The sequence below is a fragment of the Alosa sapidissima genome, chromosome 15 (assembly GCF_018492685.1).
Source record: "Alosa sapidissima isolate fAloSap1 chromosome 15, fAloSap1.pri, whole genome shotgun sequence".
In the NCBI taxonomy this organism is placed as follows: Eukaryota; Metazoa; Chordata; class Actinopteri; order Clupeiformes; family Clupeidae; genus Alosa; species Alosa sapidissima.
The window spans coordinates 1,853,268-1,872,558 of record NC_055971.1 but is presented as its reverse complement, the minus strand read 5'-3'; the positions used below and the strand labels follow the sequence as shown (position 1 = coordinate 1,872,558).

The 19,291-nt window shown below is 40.7% G+C and overlaps 1 protein-coding gene across 2 annotated transcripts in view; it reads right to left on the bottom strand.

Annotated features, from left to right (window-relative positions):
- supt5h (SPT5 homolog, DSIF elongation factor subunit) overlaps positions 1–19,291 on the bottom strand; it is a 62,788-nt gene that overhangs the window by 13,315 nt on the left and 30,182 nt on the right. For both annotated transcript variants that reach the window (XM_042062985.1, XM_042062986.1), the window contains exons 20-21: positions 7,787–7,912; positions 447–534 (exon numbers count right to left, since the gene is read on the bottom strand). In XM_042062985.1, coding sequence (XP_041918919.1) covers positions 447–534; positions 7,787–7,912 — 214 coding nt within the window. The remainder of the gene's footprint in view (positions 1–446; positions 535–7,786; positions 7,913–19,291) is intronic.

Genomic DNA, 19,291 nt, shown 5'->3' with positions numbered 1-19,291 from the left:
AGCCTAGACACGCCTTTGAATTTTTGCAATTGGTTGCTGATACAAAAGAAAGTGTCCATATTTGGATTGCACAACGTCATGCAGGAAAGAGAACTTTCCAACGGTGGTACTAAACATATGTTTCAGATCATGGTCACGGTAGCGCATGAAACATTAGAATGCTAACTTCTGGTGAATTTAGGAGAAATATACAGGCACGAGTAGACAAAATGTAATGAAATAAACACCTAAATGTGTAAATCAGACTTTGTTGTTGTAGTAGTGTGAACGAATAAATCTTGAAAATTGGCCAGTGCATGAAAAAACAATGTTTTCACCTGCCGTGTCTCGCCTTAAATGAGGTTAAAACAGTGACGTCTCAGCACTGACTAGCACTCAATGGTATTCCAAGCGTGATGGTTTTAACGTTATAACATGCATTAAGGAAGGAATCCCTGGAGACTCACCGCCTCCACCACCAGGATGCATGGGGCTGCTGATGCGCGGACTCATGGGTGCAAAACCACCAACCGTGAAATTAGTCACGTCTCGGGGCTGTGAACACAAAGACAGATATTCTTGAAAACCTATCATACAGAAAACAATAACAAAAAAAAAGTGGTTATTATAAGGGTCAAAGCAAACTTGGAAGAAGTGCATTAAGCAGGAAAACAGTGAAGGTCACCAAAAATATGGGATGAAGTATAAGCACATACATTTTCACATGTCTATGTGAATCGTATCTTAAGATTGACATAGGGCAGTTTTAGCCCCCCAATGTATAGAATTTCTCAAAATTTGGTGTTTATCCATGGGGTGTGGTGGTGATCGTGTGTACCAAGTTTGGTTGTGATTGGACCTTTTCCTAAAGAAAAATTAATAAAATTTCCCTCGGGATGTTTAAAGTATCTATCTATCTATCTATCTATCTATCTATCTATCTATCTATCTATCTATCTATCTATCTATCTATCTCTCAGAGAAGAAAATGTAAATAAAATCATTATGGGCCGCACCTCAAAATTTGATTGATGCCCAACTTTAAAAAAGGTGTGACAACTCAAATATCAGTGATTGGGATAAACAACTTTACAAGATATAATAGCTTAGTCTGACTTTTGATTTTTTTTTTGAATGGCAGGAAAGTGTTGAGGTGGAAGTGGAAATGGAAAAACAATGGGTGCTAGATTCAGAAGTTTACAGGGAAAACATTTTTCTGTGCAAACTCCTGCAGTTCCTGAAATATGAGGATGGCAATTTACAATGGCATACTGTATATTGACAACTGAAATTTGATTGGCTGCCATTTAGAAGTGCGAGTCAATTGGCACATTATGAAATGAGGCAGGTATAAGTGTACCAAATTTCACATTTTTATGTAAAGCAGTTCTTGAGATATTGACATGTGGCAGCAGTAGCGCCCCTATATGTGCCAAGTATGGTTATGATTGAAGAAATTAGCATCAGAAGAAATTAGCAATAGAAGTATTATATGCCACCCTGTGAAATTTGATTTATGTGTAACTTTGAATGGAGTGACAAATCAAAAATTGGCCAATTTTGATTGGTCTGTAGATAATGTGTACCAAATTTCATGCAATTCAGATTAACAACATTGGTGGAGAAATATTAGCTTCGTTTCCATGTCTCCATTTTTTTAAAGGTTTTAGAGACCCAAATCAGAGGTCAAATTCGGTGTTTTGTCCATAAACCTCACATTGCTGGTATTATAGCATAAGGTTTGGTTCCAAAAAGCAACTTTGCTAAAAAATATTCTACAAGGTAGTGGGCAAAAGTGGACCACATAAACAATACAACATTATAAAACATTTTTAGGCTGATTGATCTCTTTAGCAAGAAATTGTGCCTAAAATACTCAAAATTGTCCGATTAAAAAAATAATACTTCATTATCAATACTATCAATTCATGCCTATAAGTGTGCTTAAGTGTAGGCCTAGCCTGCTCTGTCAGTTCTTGTCTACACCCATTCAGAGCACAAAGTGCAGAGATCTCTGTTAATTCAAGTTTAATAGACTTTTACATAGCTAGTAACAGCTGAAGTCTGTAAGGCCTTCCGTAGCCTATGTAAGTGTGAAGAAAAGAAAGGGTAAAAGGATCAGATAGACAAACAGACAGGTGTGTGTGTGTGCGTGTGTGTGTGTGTGTGTGTGTGTGTGTGTGTGTAACAGAGGTAAAGAGAAAGACACTAGCAGTGACAGTTGGCTGTGGATAGCTGGCAGTTATAGAATGTAGAATATCGAATAACCTTAAGACTCCAATCAGTTTACGTAAATGCCATAACTGCAATTGATGATAGCTGTTTTCAGTTTTGCTTTCTTAGACATAGTTCATAGACATGCTCTGTTCTTCATGGTTGATGATATTAGTGACCTAGCCTTCTACATTTGAGCAAGCACACTTCCATAGTGGCACAGTCTATTAAGGTTATATTCAGATGTGTGTCTTTCTGGTAGTCAGGTGATGACACACATTATCTGCAGCAAAAGAAACAGATTTTGGGTTATGTATCCAGTGTCAGAAGGCAGATATGTGTGGACTGGTAAATGACCCATATGCCAAATTTCTCGTTTTTGTCCATGAGAGAGGAGAGTATGGAGATGGTAATCACAGATCAGCCAACGATGTTACAGTGCAGTTGATTTACAACAGAACAAAGCAGTTTGTCACAGGAACTGCTACAAAACCACCGGTAACAGTGAGCATCTGCAGCGTGCTAAGATTCGCTACCAAAAATCATGTCAAGCAGACAGGACTCAGTGTCTTCTGAAAAGACGCAGTAGACCATCTTCTGAACCTGCAGCAACACCTGCAACTGAATCAAGTCCATCCAGAGGGACTTTGTACACTTGTTCAGCAGGAGATGCTGCTAGCATAGATAAGTGCTTTAGATGGGGGTCACTTGCGCTTCAGCCTGGTTGGTGCTAACAGAACAGGACGCAGTAGTCAAAAGAGGAGACCCAAGGTCTAACAAGAACCAAGGAGCAGGACCGGAGCACACAACACTTTAAGTGATTTTTTATTAGCCTAGTGCAAACCGACTAACGTTTCGATACACATGCATCGGCGTCGAAACGTTAGTCGGTTTGCACTAGGCTCATAGAAAAGTGCTTCTTCTGTCAGAAGCAGACAAAAGAGTGTCTTCATGAGGTGTCCTCTTCCAATGCAGGTAAGCAACCAAGAGATATAAGTAATATTTTGAAGCCAATGTAACTTTTAACAGGTAGCCAGTGTAAAGATGCTAGGATGGGGAAAACATGTTCATATTGTGTTATGTTCATATTTTTTGGTCCTAGTGAGTGTGCAAGCAGGTGCATTTTGTATAAGCTGTAAGCTATTTAGACAGGTATTATTACACCCAGTGTATAGAGCATTGCAATAGTCTATCCTTGAGGTGACAAAAGCATGGATTAATTTCTCATTTGGTAAGGACAAGGACTTCTTTATCTTTGAAATGTTCCTTAAATGGTAAAATGAAGTTTTGGTGATCTGTTTTATGTGATTATTTAGTGATAGGTCCTGGTCAATTATAACTCCTAGGTTTTTAACAATTGTGGATGAGGTCAGTGGAAGATCACTATATGTAGCCTGTGATGAGGATAGGATATCCCTAGGGGTGGCACATGAAAAAAAATCTGAACCGTTCGGTTCGCTTGTCTCGGTTCGGGGCATGTGTGAATCATACAGTTTTGACGGTTCATGGCTTGCGTAATGTAGCCTCATGCCCATATGTGACCTCAGACAGTTTTTTTCCCTTTCGCGTGAAAGCGGAGGTGTGGAGTGCTGCGGGTCACGTGTAGAAATGGAAAGTGGGAGAGATGACGAAGGCAGCACGGAGTTGGAGGATGCACCAGCGCCGCATAAGTCTGGTGTGTGGGAACATTTTGGATTTGATTTTACCTATGATGACAGCGGAAAGAAAACGGTAGATAGAACTGCGATTGTGTGCAAGCATTGTGCAACATTCATTATGCTGTAGGCCTACAGGCCCGGTGTGGCTAATCGGGAGCTTAGGCAGGTCTGAATATCGTGAGCTTTATTGTTTCTGAAGTTCATTTGCGCCGCCCTCACGGCACTTCAGCAGCTTAGGCTGTGCGGTCAGTGACATTAACAAAGTAGCCCTCACAAAAACTGTTCGGAAATCGCAACCAAGTCTATATTTGCAATAGTTAAGGGGAGTAGGAGGCAGGGGACAAGCCGAGATGAGCTATGACACATACGTTCACACTTGGTATCATGTTTCAACACACTTTAGGTCATTATCACACTGGAATTTTCCTTTAAGGTTAGACACTACAGGTGAATAGTGTAACATTTTTAACTAGCAGATATCACTATGAAACTTCCCCAGTTGATTACTTGGATTAATATGAGAAAAAAATGTATTACATGTTTTCTGTAATTTAATGTTTACATATGCAAATTAGGCATTATCTAAATTGTATATGTGCTAATATGCATACATCTTCAAACACGAAATCTCAGCATTGGATACAGCCAGGTTTAAACTTATGTCTTTATTGTGTTTTTATATTAGATGGGGAGAAATTAGAGGGATATCTACTTTTGTTATCCTGTAAATCAGAATTTGCTGTCAATAGCCTTAAAAAATTCGATTTTTGCCATGTTTTCAAATCAGATCAACAAACCCCTCTATATAAATCTTCTATATATAGTTAAGCATAAAACTAGAAAGTTTGGTGTACGTAAGTGCTTCTGAAGTGGAGATTTCGTGCTCAGAGTGGGAGAGGAAACTCATTTTGAGAAAACAGCCTTGAAACACAGCCAATGAGATTCCGTTCTCAGCCTAGACTCGCTTTTGAACTTTCGCAATTGGTTGCTGATACAAAGGAAGTGCCCATATATGGATCACATAGCGTGATACAGGAAAATCAGAGCTTTCCAACGGTACTACACATGATACGTTTTGGATCACGGTCGCGGTAGGACATGCAAGGTTAGAATGCTAACTTTTGGTGAATTTAGGAGAAATATACAGGCCTGAGTAAACATAATGTAATGAAATAAACACTTAAATGTGTAAATCAGAATTTTTGTTGTAGTAGTGTGACAGAATACATGCTAAGGTAGCAAACTAGCACAAAATCTCGAGATTGACCAGTGCATGAAAAAACAATGTTTTCACCTGCCGTGTCTCGCCTTAAAGTCAAGTCAAATTCTATCAGTTTGTGCATGATTACATGATATAACTACACTAAAACTGTAGCCTAAATGATGGATAATTAAGCTATACATCAAATGCTGAAGTATGGTATTTCTGAAGTGTTAAAGTTTAAAAGAAAAAAATAACAAGAACCATACAGAACCGAGAACTGTGATACGAACCGAACCGTGGATTTTGTGAACCGTTAACGGGGTTAAAACATCAGGTTTTATGGAGAGGTGTAGTTGTGCATCATCTGCATAAGAATGGAAATTAATGCCATGTTTCCTAATTGCAGAGCCTAAGGGAAGCATATAAAGAGAAAATAACAGGGGTCCCAGTACTGAGCCTTGAGGCAGTCCATATTTTACCATAGTCTGGGTAGATGCTTTATTATGGACCTGTACAAATTGTCGACGGTTAGAAAGTTATGATTTAAACGAAGCGAGTGTGGAGTCTTTGATGCCCATCAAATTTTAAAAGCCTATGAAGTAGTATGTCATGGTCTATGGTGTCAAAGGCTGTGCTGAGGTCCAGAAGGGCCAGTATTGATACATATCCATTATCAGCAGCAATGAGGAGGTCCTTAAAAACTTTAACTAATGCTGATTCAGTACTGTGGTGAGCTCTGAAGCCAGACTGATATAATTCCTGGATTTTGTTCATGTAAGGCACCAATTTGTTTGGACACTTTTTTTCTCGTATTTTTGACATGAAAAGGGAGATTAGATATAGGTCTATAGTTGGCCAGGTTGTTAGGGTCAAGGCTAAGTTTTTTGAGGGATGGCTTAATAACAGATGTCTTAAACGACTGCGGTACATGCCCTGATAGCATTGAATTATTTATAATCTGGAGCAAAACATTATCCAGGAAGGGGAGCAGTCTTAAAAAGGTGAATAGGAATAGGGTCTAGTAGACTAGTTGTAGATTTTGATGAGGAAATTATGGAGGTGAGGTCTAATATGTCGATAGGTGTAAATTAATTAATTGTTGTTCAAGGTCTTATCTGTGATTCTGTTATGTTTTCTCTATTTTTCAGCATTGGAGTATGTTGGTGAAACTGATTGGTTATGGATCTTATCACTAAATGTTTGACATACAATCATAATACTGACATAAAATCATACTGTTGAAAATAACTGTTTTGTGAACTTTATTCAACATAGCCAGTGATCTAGGCAACATTTATGGTGTTAATTACAGTGAAATATACAATTTCAGACAAATAGGGTTGAAACAGGTAAAAAAAAATAAAAATGGAGACATCATTTTTCTCCATGTTCAATGACCCCTAAAGACAGTCCAACCACTCTCCAAAAATTAACATTTCAAACTCACAGAAACCACATAGGCTGGATAGGAATGTTGTCCCATTCTTGTCTAATGTAGGATTTTTGCTCAACTGTCTTAGGTCTTCTTTGTCGTATGTTCCGTTTTATGATGTGCCAAATGTTTTTTATGGGTGAAAGAACTGGACTGCAGGCTGGCCAGTTCAGTACCCGGATCCTTCTTCTACGCAGCCATGACGTTGTAATTGATGCAGTATGTGGTTTGGCATTGTCATGTTGGAAAATGCAAGGTCTTCCCTGAAAGATACGTCGTCTGGATGGGAGCATTATGTTGCTCTAGAACCTGGATATACCTTTCAGCATTGATGGTGTCTTTCCAGATGTGTAAGCTGCCCATATCACACGCACTAATGCAACGCCATACCATCAGAGACGCAGGCTTCTGAACTGAGCGCTGATAACAACTTGGGTCGTCCTTCTCTTTAGTCCGGATGACACGGCGTCCCTGATTTCCAAAAAGAACTTCAAATTTTGATACGTCTGACCAGTTTTCCAACTTTGCCACAGTCCATTTTAAATGAGCCTTGGCCCAGAGAAGACTTCTGCGCTTCTGGATCATGTTGAGATACGGCTTCTTCTTTGAACTATAGAGTTTTAGCTGGCAATGGCGGATGGCACAGTGAATTGTGTCCACAGACAATGTTTTCTGGAAATATTCCTGAGCCAATTTTGTGATTTCCAATACAGAAGCATGCCTGTATTTGATGCAGTGCCGTCTAAGGGCCCGAAGATCACGGGCATCCAGTATGGTTTTCCGGCCTTTACCCTTACGCACAGAGATTTTCCCAGATTCTCGGAATCTTTGGATGATATTATGCACTGTAGATGATGATATGTTCAAACTGTTGCAATTGTACACTGTGGAACTCCTTTCTGATATTGCTCCACTATTTGTCAGTGCAGCATTAGGGGGATTGGTGATCCTCTGCCCATCTTTACTTCTGAGAGCTGCTGCCACTCCAAGATGGTCTTTTTATACCCAATCATGTTAATGAACTATTGCCAATTGACCTAATAAGTTGCAATTTGGTCCTTCAGCTGTTTCTTTTTTGTACCTTAACTTTTCCAGAGTTGTCTCACTTTCAACATTTGATATGTTGTCTATGTTCTATTGTGAATACAACATAGGTTTTTGAGATTTGTAAATTATTGCATTCCGTTTTTATTTACAATTTGTACCTTGTCCCAACTTTTTTGGAATTGTGGTTGTATTAAGAAAAGTAGTGAGAGTGTAAAAAGGAAGAAAGATGAATGTGTAAAGTGTGGAACTAACCTTGGAACCACCGGCGAGGACCAGGTGACGCGTCTTACAAACAAACATGCCACCATTTTCAACCAGTTTCTTACAATGAAGGAAGGCAAATCCTCGGAAAAGGTGACGGATCTCTCCTTCACGCCCCTGCATCAAAAAACACCACCATTGATTAGACAGATATACTAAGCAGTTGTCATGTTCAGTCATACTGAGAACATGACAAAGTTTGGGCTGCCTTTAAATAATACTTTCCATTACATTAACGCCCAAACATTGCTTACCAGACAATGTGATTTTCACATTGGTTTTGGGACCCATTCTTGATATAGACAAGGTTTGTAAGTTTGAACAAATCTGAGACGGTACAGCAACACCCTTATTTGATTTGACATAAATTGTGTGTGTGTGTGTGTTGGGGTGGGGATGGGGGGGCCCACATCTCTGTTTGTATCTGCACTGGTTGGCTCTCCGTAGCAGCATATTAGCAGCTTTTCTTTTTCCTCTCCTACATCTTTTCTTGCACAGGCTCTGTTGTCCTGTTGGGTACTGTAGGTACTGAAGCTTTCCCAAAAACTATGGGAAGTAATGGCCATAAAATCAGCTTACAACCTTATACAGACAAGGCTTACATGCTATGAAGACTTTACGAAGACTTTTTGACCAGAGACGAAGCTAAAGGTGAATAAATCTCTCCCCTGTTGCTGGATCAGCAGGTAAGATGGGACATGAGTGCGACTCGCCTCGCCTAGACTCACTAATCCCAAAGTACAAGCAGTACAACAGCATTGAGAACTACCAAAGTTGATAGGTTACGGGTACACAGATGAGACATGCCTCTCCTATGTAATGTTCGTCATTTCCGTCCGGCTTGTGTGTCATTTGTTATTTTATACATTTGTTTGTAATGTCTTAGTGTCACGGGTACGCTGGCAACTACTCCGCTCCGCCTGGTATCTTTTGTCTTGTGTGTCAATGTCTTGTATGTTGAGCGCTTTGGATTGCACTCTGTGCATAAAAATGCGGTATATAAATAAAAGCGAATGGGCTACCAAAGTTGACTCTGTTGTAGTTTCTAGATGGCCTACACACAAAATTAATTTCTGTCAATTAAAGCTGTAGTTGGCAAGTCTGACAGATTGAGGGGACCAAAATTTTGAATGTTTACTACCACTGAGCACCCTCTCATCAAGTTTGTGCTCATCAGTGCGCACCAGACTGTGATCTGTCAGATATCACACAGCCCTGCTCTGATTGGACCAGAAGAACCGGGAGCTGTGGATTTTTGGCAAACAAATAACATGCTCTAGGTGGTTTTTTTCTAAAACCGGCTGATTTATGTTGTTCTGTCGAACTATGGAGTGTAGGTTTCAGTGAAAATGATCAAAAAAATCTTGCCAACTGCAGCTTTATACCTCGCTACTATTCTCTCTTATCATGCAGCTTGCCTGTCTTAATGTGTGAAAATCGTCTAATTAACTGCCAGAATTCAAAAAAAATCTTTTTAGAGGCCATTTCATGCTCCATTGCAATATGTTTTGCGTTTCCTCGCAATAACTTTTGCGTTCCCTGGCAAAGTCAAAAGTATTTCGAGGGAATGCAAAAGGGGCACTAAAAATAAATTCCCACTTTCAAAGCACATTCCCACCATGGTCCTTCAGGGGCTCTGTATGAATCTATGTATGTCTCAGTTGAAAAACAAAACAGGATTTGCATCCACACACACATTTTTTTACCTAATGTTTTAAGAAACCAGTGTCCTCTATTCACACAAAGAACTTAGCATGTGGAAAAAGTATGTGCTGTTGAGACTGGAGCGAGTCATATTCAAAATAATGCAAAAAAAAGCAATTATCCTCATTCATTGCAACCAAAGCATGCCTGCTTGTCGACGTTCAAACGAAAAATATATCAAAGCACCTTTTGCGTTTGAATGTAGCACGAAAAAATGTTTAAACAGCTGGACAAATGATTTAGCTAATTGATTATATAACCTGTACACCAGCAATTGTTGAACATCTACCTGTACAAGTACATTGACAGTAGCCCAGCCTAACAGCATGTTGTAGGCCTACTGTAGAAATTTCCCTTAAATTGCAACTGCAACATGCCTGCTTGCCAACGTTCAAACGACAACGAAAAAGATAATAAAACAACAAGAGGGTTGAGTCTGAATGACACTGAGTTTTTAGACACGGAGTTTTTGTAGTTAAGAAATATTTTAGTATAAAAAAATGGTCATTCTTCAATTTCCTTCACTGACGCCTATGGAAAAGGCTTAACGTCCCAAAACAACGATCAATGATCATCAAATTTCTCTCTCACATTGCTCCTCATAACCATCTATAAAAAAGTGTTTTTTCTTTTCTTTTTGAGCACATCCGAATCCCAGGACATAACGCACTGGACCTTATAATAGGCTCGAGATATAATTCCAAAGGGGGCAGATAGGGGCCACTGCACTTAAAACTTAAAAAGATGAAGCTTTCTGAACTTTGAAATTGCGATCAGTGACTGGCATCGGGTGAACGAAGCTTTTTCGAAGTTGAACAGGCTATTAAAAACTATTTGCGCACCTCCATGTCACAGGAGAGACTGGGCTCTCCCTTCTATGAAAAAGACGTTAGGCTACCTGCAAACTGGCCTATGATTTCATTGCTGAGTTTGCGGCAAAGCAAGAAAATGTTTTTTTTCCTGAGTCAGGATATGGCGAGTCAGTGTCATTTATTTGTCCAATGTTAGCCTATAGATTCAGACCAGTACATCTTATCAATAGTTTGAATGTCGTGTGTGTTTCTGCTCATTGACAAATACCGTTCAGCACAATGATTCATGCCCAATTAATTCCCCCTGTTAAAGTGTTCGCCTTTGTTACACTATTTGGTTTCGTGATGTAGCCTATGATAAACACCATATGGCCAAATATGTGACTCAGCTAATGTTATAGGCTATACAATTGAATTTCCCCTCTTAAAAGGCAAGCTGGTGTAGCTTATTAGACTAGGCTACTATTAAAATACACCGACGATAGCCTTGGCTATGTGTAAAGTAAGCTATCGCATGATTTCATGCACGTAAGTGAAAAGGGCCTTGCATCTGTCAAGTTCGCACAGGGCCTTGCATCACCTTGCGACGGCCCTGCAGCTCCTCCTAAGACAGCGAGGAAAAAGTTAAAATACGCGATAAACCCGGGAAAAGTTGACAGGTTTGTTTCGGTCCCGGGGATTATTTGTGAAATTGTGCAAACGACAGCCTTTTCAAGGCATTTCAAGGAAGGAGTCGTAGCATGCAAGCTCCCAAATTGACCCAGTAGCCTAAGGCATCAATAAATTGTTGGGACTGGGGAGGGTCATGCGTTTTTTCTCAATCACTTTGGAGGGTCATAGAAAAAATTCTTGCTGGCGATGGAGGGTCACGTCTTTTTTGACTAATGCTCCCAAAACTCCGGTAGCCCCTTAATTAAATAAATAACGAACAGTCCCTAATTGATTAATAGCCTAGGCCTACACCAGCAATTGTTGAACATTGACCTGTACAGGACATTGACAGTAGCCCAGCCTAACAAGCAAATGTTGCAAAATACATCAAAAGACGCAATTAATCAGAAATAAATAATGTAATCTGCATCGCTTTATTTAACAAACTGCAAGCAACAAGAGCATTGAGTTCGCTGTAAGGCCAAACCCAAGAGCAAAGCCTATCTGTTAAGGCAGTCGATAGGCTATATAACAAGCTGTGTGCCTGGAAAGACGATAGATGACTGCTCTGGTCATCCCATACCCTCCCCCCACTTCCTGTAGCCTACCATTATGAAGGACTGTAGCCTAAAACAACTCGTTGCCGTTTTGTGACATTAAGCTTTTTCACATTAAGCCCCCCTCCCCCATCCCCTTCTTTCACAAGCAGTGGGGGAGCACGGGGCACAAAGTAACACTTTTTGGTAGACAAAGGAGGGTTCTCCGCGCTTCTGTCGTTTGGCCACAATCCGTTGCAACCAGGCCAGGACAGATATTTTAGAGAGGAGAGACGCCGGTGCAGCTCAGATGTCTTCTTAATTTTCTTTATTCTTCAGTAAAAGGTGCAGAACATTATTAAACTTTGACTAACATTTCGATGTGTCGATGTTTTTGACTAACGAACATCGAAACGTTAGTCAAAGTTTAATAATGTTCTGCACCTTTTACTAAAGAATAAAGAAAATTAAGAAGACATCTGAGCTGCACCGGCGTCTCTCCTTCTCTCTAAGACTTTTTGGCTTTGGCTAAATAATTCTAAAATCATTTGGGTTTCACTAGTCACATGTTTTAACAAGCAACACTTGTTATTGAACTAATACACAGACGTGTGTCGAAAATTGACTTTATTTTCCATACGGAGAAATAACATATGCAGAGTCTAACCAAGGTCAATCTTGCCAAAAAAGCCCTCAAACCTGAAAACACATGAGGCAAAAGTGCAAAACATCACAAAACTAACTAAACTAACACGCGCATATTTTTGTATTGCAATCATTGTAGCCTACAGTTGTAACAGCGCGTAACAGTCGTTTTACTCCCCGGATGCGCTCATTATAAAGAACGTTTAACGTGTCCCAAAAACAGCTATCAATTAATCACCAAACGTCTTATAAACAAGTATTGCCAGGAGCAACACCTTGCAAAAAATGATAACAATAGGCCTAGGCCTTTATATGGCTCTGCTCCTGCCTAGATTCGAACTCAGAACTGCCTGAAAGTTGCAGACCTGTTCTGGAAATACGTGCATTAACCCACTCGACCGCCAGACAACGCTATCTGCTTCGAGTAGGCCTATTGGGTAGGAATGTAGCCTACACTGGTTGCTGTGGCACAGTCTTGAGTGACCGAATTCGTTTTTCTTTGTCATATGAATGCTGTCATTTTGTTAACATTACTGTTAAGGAGATGCTGTAGGCAAAGTCTATATTTAAACCTCGTTAGTGTAGTAAAAAAAATCAGAACTATTCACAAGGTTTCTGGGCAGCATATTTATGTTCTGTTAGCAAGCGAACTTCTCATGACTACCGACAAAGTAGCCTACTGCCAGCTGACGAAGCTCTCATTTTAAAACATTACTGAGAGACAGACACTGTACAATCAAGAAATCTTGCCACTGAATCCAAAACTATGTTTAACATTATGTACAAGGCTTAGGCTACAGTGGACTAGCATGTTGCAGGGGCTGCTAAAAACACAGAGAAACGCACTGAAAACTCGGCCAATCACAGCCCTTGCTGTCGAATGCGCCGTCTGGTTCGACCGTGGAACTCCACAGCGGACTATGCTGCCCCCAAGCGGCTGCAGTTGTACTTACATTTCACCATTCACCATGATCGTGAATGAAGTGTCAATTTTTAACTGGGACCCACTGTACATGAACCTCTGTCAGAGGAGTGGCATTTTGTGGCATTTGTGCCAAGGTATGTAAACATATTAGCACAACTGTAATTAAAGAAGCCCTATGCAACAATTTTAGCAAAAATGACCTTAATTATGCAGGTTGAGAGTCGTTCTGATGGTTCTACAACACTTTTTGGGTCGTTTGGTGGGTGCTTCGTCTCCCCCTAGTGCTTCTCCGCGGAAAAAACGAATATGCAACTTTCTGGTCGCGGACCGAACACATCCGGATATAACTCAGCGGAAATATTTTATTGCGAGTCCTGTATGTTTAGCTTGGTTTCTTGATAGCTAGCTCGCTAGCTAGTGGGGGTTTAGCGTAGCAGTCAGTGCTACAGTGGGCAGTGCTTCGACTTGGCCAGCTTCACTCGCGGTCCGCGCGTGGGTTCACGCGACTTTAATTTGTATTTTTCCAGTGACGGTGCAACGACGCTGCAACAACCCAAACAACCGGTAGATGTCTCAAGTGAGCAGGGTGTCAAGACGTATAGCTCAGTAGCAATCTAGGGACGGTTCATTATTTATTGAAGGGGCCACCGGAGGAACTTTGAGTGCTTCAGTCAAAAGTTGCATGACCCTCCCTTGCCTGTTAGAAATTGTTCAATGACCGTCCGACAGAATTGTTAAAAAAGACATGACCCTCCTCTGCCAATTGTCGCTGTCTTCTGCCCGTGCTGCTTTGCGCTACAGCCACACACTGTGATAACGTTCTTAAATCAATCTTTCCTGTGAGCTAGCATGCTACCAGTCCTTCCTTTTCAAATGTGTTGCACCTGTTGGCACAATTTCACAAATAATCATATGTGATTAATAATATGACAAATAATCCCTGTGCACGGGGACTGAAACAATGCATGCCAACTTTTTCCGTGTTTATCACGTATTTTAACTTCACCCCGCTGTCCTGCCGTTTTAATGTTTTCCCGTAGAATATCCCATATTTTAATACTCTCATAACAGCCCTTCCATCGGGCCTGTCTCTGTGTTGCCCTGTTGCTACCCCCTTGCCCTTCCAACAAAACAGATGTCTTCAAATCATCGTTTTCTTTGCTTAAAGGCGAACTTAGAGTGATGTTAACCTATTTAGGCCTTATACGTGTGCACCTGCCTTCCATCAGGCTACTCAGCTACTAGAGAAAGAATTTCCCCTGTTTTGTATGTTCACTCCAAGTTGGCCTACCATAACTTACCAACTCTGCACTGTAGACCCTAAGGGGCTAGCTATTTATTTTATTTATTTATTTATTTATTTTTCTGTGAAATAAGCAAATGTATTTGTTCAACTTTATGAAGCAGAATTACGCACTAGGCTACTTGGAACATAACACATTTGACAAAGGACAGATGTATGTTGCTAGTGACAAAATATTAACTTTCAGTGTTTTACGATGTCTTTGTCATGGGGAAGTGTTTTCCCCCATGCATTTATTCTAGGCTACTGTCAGTGACTGCCGTGAGAGAAGTGGGTTCTGTGTTTCGTTCATGTCAGTGACTGACGCGAGAGAAGCGGGGTCTGTGTTGTGTTGCGTTGTGTTAATTTATTTTCATTGGGCATGCCGTGCCGTGCCGTGCACAGCTCTTCAGTTCTGACAAAGCCGAAATTACTCCTTTTGAAACAATGAGTGCAGGAAGAGCGTTTGTATGGTTATATTGCTTGACGGGGGATCCCAAGCAGCTTTCAGCCATAAGGCTACTTTTAGAATATTTCCTAATTCACCCGACACTAATATTCAAAATGTTGAAAACTATTTCGGCATAGCCTATAAAGCAGTTTAATTAAATGGAATGTTGTAGACAAACAAGCTACTTGGTGAGGCTTGGCCTCACAGATGCGTTCGTGCCTTAGATGGCAAGAAAAATCTGTTTTGAAATCCTATGCAGGAGCTTCCAATCGTGAGGAAGCAATTTTGCATTGTAGGCATAAGTAACATGCAATAACGCCACCAACAACAACCAAAACTAGGCTAATCATTGTCAACATGTAAATTAAATGTAACATTATTGTGAATCAAATTAAAATGTTCTCTTTTGCAAACGTAGTCATAGTAACAGAATAATTTAATAATGTTTAATAGATACTACATCAATCCGTATGATTCATTAGGCTACTAGGCTATTTGTTTTGCCTTACTCTTGATTCATTTAGGCTAGGCCTTTTTATTCAGGGGCCGTATTCACAAAGAATTTTAAGGCTAAAAGCTCCTAACTGGCGAATTTAGGAACAAGTCCTAAAAATAATGGGTGTGTCACTCCTAACTTTAGGACTCCTAATTTTTTTCACAAAAAGTAATTCACGAAGCATTTTAGACCTAAAAGTAGCACCTAAGTCTAGGACAGCTTAAAATAAGTCGAGAGGACTCCTAACTCACTAAGACCTATTCAAAAACAGCTTTTTGTGGCATTTTACGTTGCGATGTTTTGAAATGCGTAGCCTAAGTGGCAACAGGAGCTTCCAATCGCGAGGGAACAATTTTGCATTCATCGGATGCAATAACACCACCAACAACAACCAAACATCTAACTCATTGTTAACATGTAAATTAAATGTAACTTTTCAATGTGAATCAAATTACAATGTTCTCCTCTTTGCAAACGTAGCCTATATGGTGACAGATTAATTTAATAATGTTGCAAAGGTAGGCTACTGCATCAATCCATACTGTAGGCCTATGTTTCATTAGGCTACTAGGCTATTTGTTTTGCCTTAATCTTTATTCATTGCGGCTAGGCCTTTTTATTCAGTTATTAATCATCTTCCATCCTTCGCACTACTTGTGTAGCGCATGGATTCTCCGACCGGTCACCTCTCACTCATCATCGGAAGGGAGGTGTTTGGAATCATTCCCGCGTTACAATCGTCAGCCAATCTAGGTGGTCACTTCAGTCAAGCTCGTGCATGACTTAAGCTGTCCCAGACTTAGGTGCTACTTTTAGGTCTAAAATGCTTCGTGAGTCCTAAAGTTAGAAGTGACACGCCCATTATTTTTAGGAGTTGCTCCTAAATTCGCCAATTAGGAGCTACTTTTAGCCTTAAAATTCTTTGTGAATACGGCCCCTGAATAAAAAGGCCTAGCCTAAATGAATCAAGGCAAAACAAATAGCCTAGTAGCCTAATGAAACATACGGATTGATGTAGTATCTTTGTAACATTATTAAATTATTCTGTTACTATGCCTACGTTTGCAAAAGAGAACATTTTAATTTGATTCACAATAATGTTACATTTATTTTACATGTTGACAATGATTAGCCTAGTTTTGGTTGTTGTTGGCGGCGTTATTGCATGTTAGTTATGCCTACAATGCAAAATTGCTTCCTCACGATTGGAAGCTCCTGTAGCTGCATAGGATTTCAAAACACGGCAAAATGCCGCAGGTTTGTGAATAGGTCTGTAAGTAAGGAGTCTTCTTGACTTCTTTTAAGCCGTCAGAGGTGGGAAGGTGTGATTTGTTGGGGGCAGGGCCGGATTAACTGGGCACAAATGTCTGATGGCCCCCCTTCCCCCCAGCCAACGTGAATCGGGTGGTTAGTTAATAGGCCTATCGTGAAGATTTTTCCTGCCATCTAAGGCACGAGCGCATCTGTGAGGCCAAGCCTCACCAAGTAGCTCGTTTGTTTACAACTAACATTCCATTTAATTAAACTGCTTTATAGGCTATGCCGAAATAGTTTTCAACATTTTGAATATTAGTGTCGGGTGAATTGAAATGTTCTCAAAGTAGCCGTATGGCTGAAAGCTGCTTGGGATCCCCCCGTCAAGCAATATAACCATACAAACGCGCTTCCTGCACTCATTGTTTCAAAAGGAGTAATTTTGGCTTTGTCAGAACTGAAGAGCTGTGGACGGCACGGCACGGCATGCCCAATGAAAATAAATTAACGCAACGCAACACAACACAGACCCCGCTTCTCTCGTGTCAGTCACTGACATGAACGAAACACAGAACCCGCTTCTCTCACGGCAGTCACTGACAATAACCTAGAATAAATGCATGGGGAAAAACACTTCCCCATGACAAAGACATCGTAAAACACTGAAAGTTAATATTTTGTCACTAGCAACATACATCTGTCCTTTGTCAAATGTATTATGTTCCAAGTAGCCTATGCGTAATTCTGCTTCATAAAGTTGAACAAATACATTTGCTTATTTCACAGAAAAATATAAATAGCCAGTTAGGGTCTACAGTGCAGAGTTGGTAAGTTATGGTAGGCCAACTTACAAACAGGGGAAATTCTTTCTCTTGTAGCTAAGTAGCCTCAGGTGCGCACGTAGACATAAGGTCGAACATGCAAGCGCCAATGAAGTGTGCTCTCACGACAATCACGCCGTTAAACTTAAATAGGTTAACATCACTCTAAGTTCGCCTTCAAGCAAGGAAAACGATGATTTGAAGACATCTGTTTCGTTGGAAGGGCAAGGGGTAGCAACAGGGCAACACAGAGACAGGCCCGATGGCAGGGCTGTTATGAGAGTATTAAAATATGGGATATTCTACGGGAAAACATTAAAACGGCAAGACAGCGGGGTAAAGTTAAAATACGTGATAAACACGGAAAAAGTTGGCATGCATTGTTTCAGTCCCCGTGCACAGGGATTATTTGTCATATTATTAATCACATATGATTATTTGTGAAATTGTGCAAACAGGCGCAACACATTTGAAAAGGAAGGACTGGTAGCATGCAAGCTCACGGGAAAGATTGATTTAAGAACGTTATCACAGTGTGTGGCTGTGGCGCAATTGAACAATTTCTAGCAGGAAAGAGAGGGTCATGCAACTTGCAACTGAAGCACTCAAAATTCCTCAGGTGGCCCCTTCAATAAATAACGAACAGTCCCTAGATTGCTGCTGGGCTATATGTCTTGGTTCATGTCTGTTAACCACTCATTGCTGTCAAACGCATAGCCTATCTCGCGGTTGCATCCAGGCATATTTCTGGCTATTAAATTATTTCTAAACCAGTCTGCTAAAGTCTGTAGTGAAGTCTGTGTAGGGTTTTCCAGGCTCCATTTCTTTTTACGAGACACCCTTCTCACTCGAGCCATCTACCGGTTGTTTGGGTTGTTGCAGCGTCTCACTAGAAAAATACAAATTAAAGTCACGTGATACCGTGTGATCCCACGCGCGGACCGCGAGTGAAGCTGGCCAAGTCGAAGCACTGCCCACTGTAGCAACGAAGACTCACTCCTAGTTTAGGAGTTGTCATTTTTCTTTACCAAGAGTAGGTCTGAAAGGCTTTGTGAATAACTTTTAAGAGAAAACTCAAAGCTAAAATCTTCTACTGCGATTTAGGAGTAGCCTACTCCTAGTGGTAAGATAAAAGCCTTTGTGAATAGCCTACGGCCCCAGTTATTCATCATCTTCCGTCCTTGTGTAGCGCACGCATTCTGAGACCTGTCACCTGTCACTCATCGTAAGGGAGGTGTTTGGAATCATGCCCGTGTTACAATCATCAGCCAATCAAGATGGTCACGCTTGCCCATTTACACAAATTAATGGTCGAATATTACTGATGATCATTGTTATTTAAGAACATGCAGTGTGCGTAGGGCACCAAAAACATCTTGCTTGTAAAAAAGCATCATACCGCACATTGTGGCGGGTCTGTTATTTAACCTACTTACTGTAGGCTGCGCAAACCACAGGCCTTTATTTTGGGCAAGCCTGCATTCGAGGCCTTCTGTTGAAGAATTTTATATAAAGCCTGCGCTAACAGTAATCCTCCTGCCCCTAATACCACAGCTGTGGATAGAGTGGAATGTTCAAGTAATAACACAATCCAATGTGTGGCTCAATTGACCTGTCGCTAAGCGCCACCCTTAGAACGCTGATGAGCCAATGACAGTTCAGCCTCAACGGGACTCGGACATCAGCTCGAACAACTCCATAGAAAACAACAGGGGGCAGGCATAAAATGACAAATGAATGGTTATTTATGGAGTTTATTAACTCAAAAAACCCGAACGGATAACCATGGTCAAACGTTTTGCATTGGGGACGTGTAATACTGATAGCCGGTACCCCGAGAGGCTAGAAAACGTGGTGTATTTTCATCAAAAGTAGCCTACAGGACGTCTCTCGCGTTTGCAACAGCTCGACGTAATGTA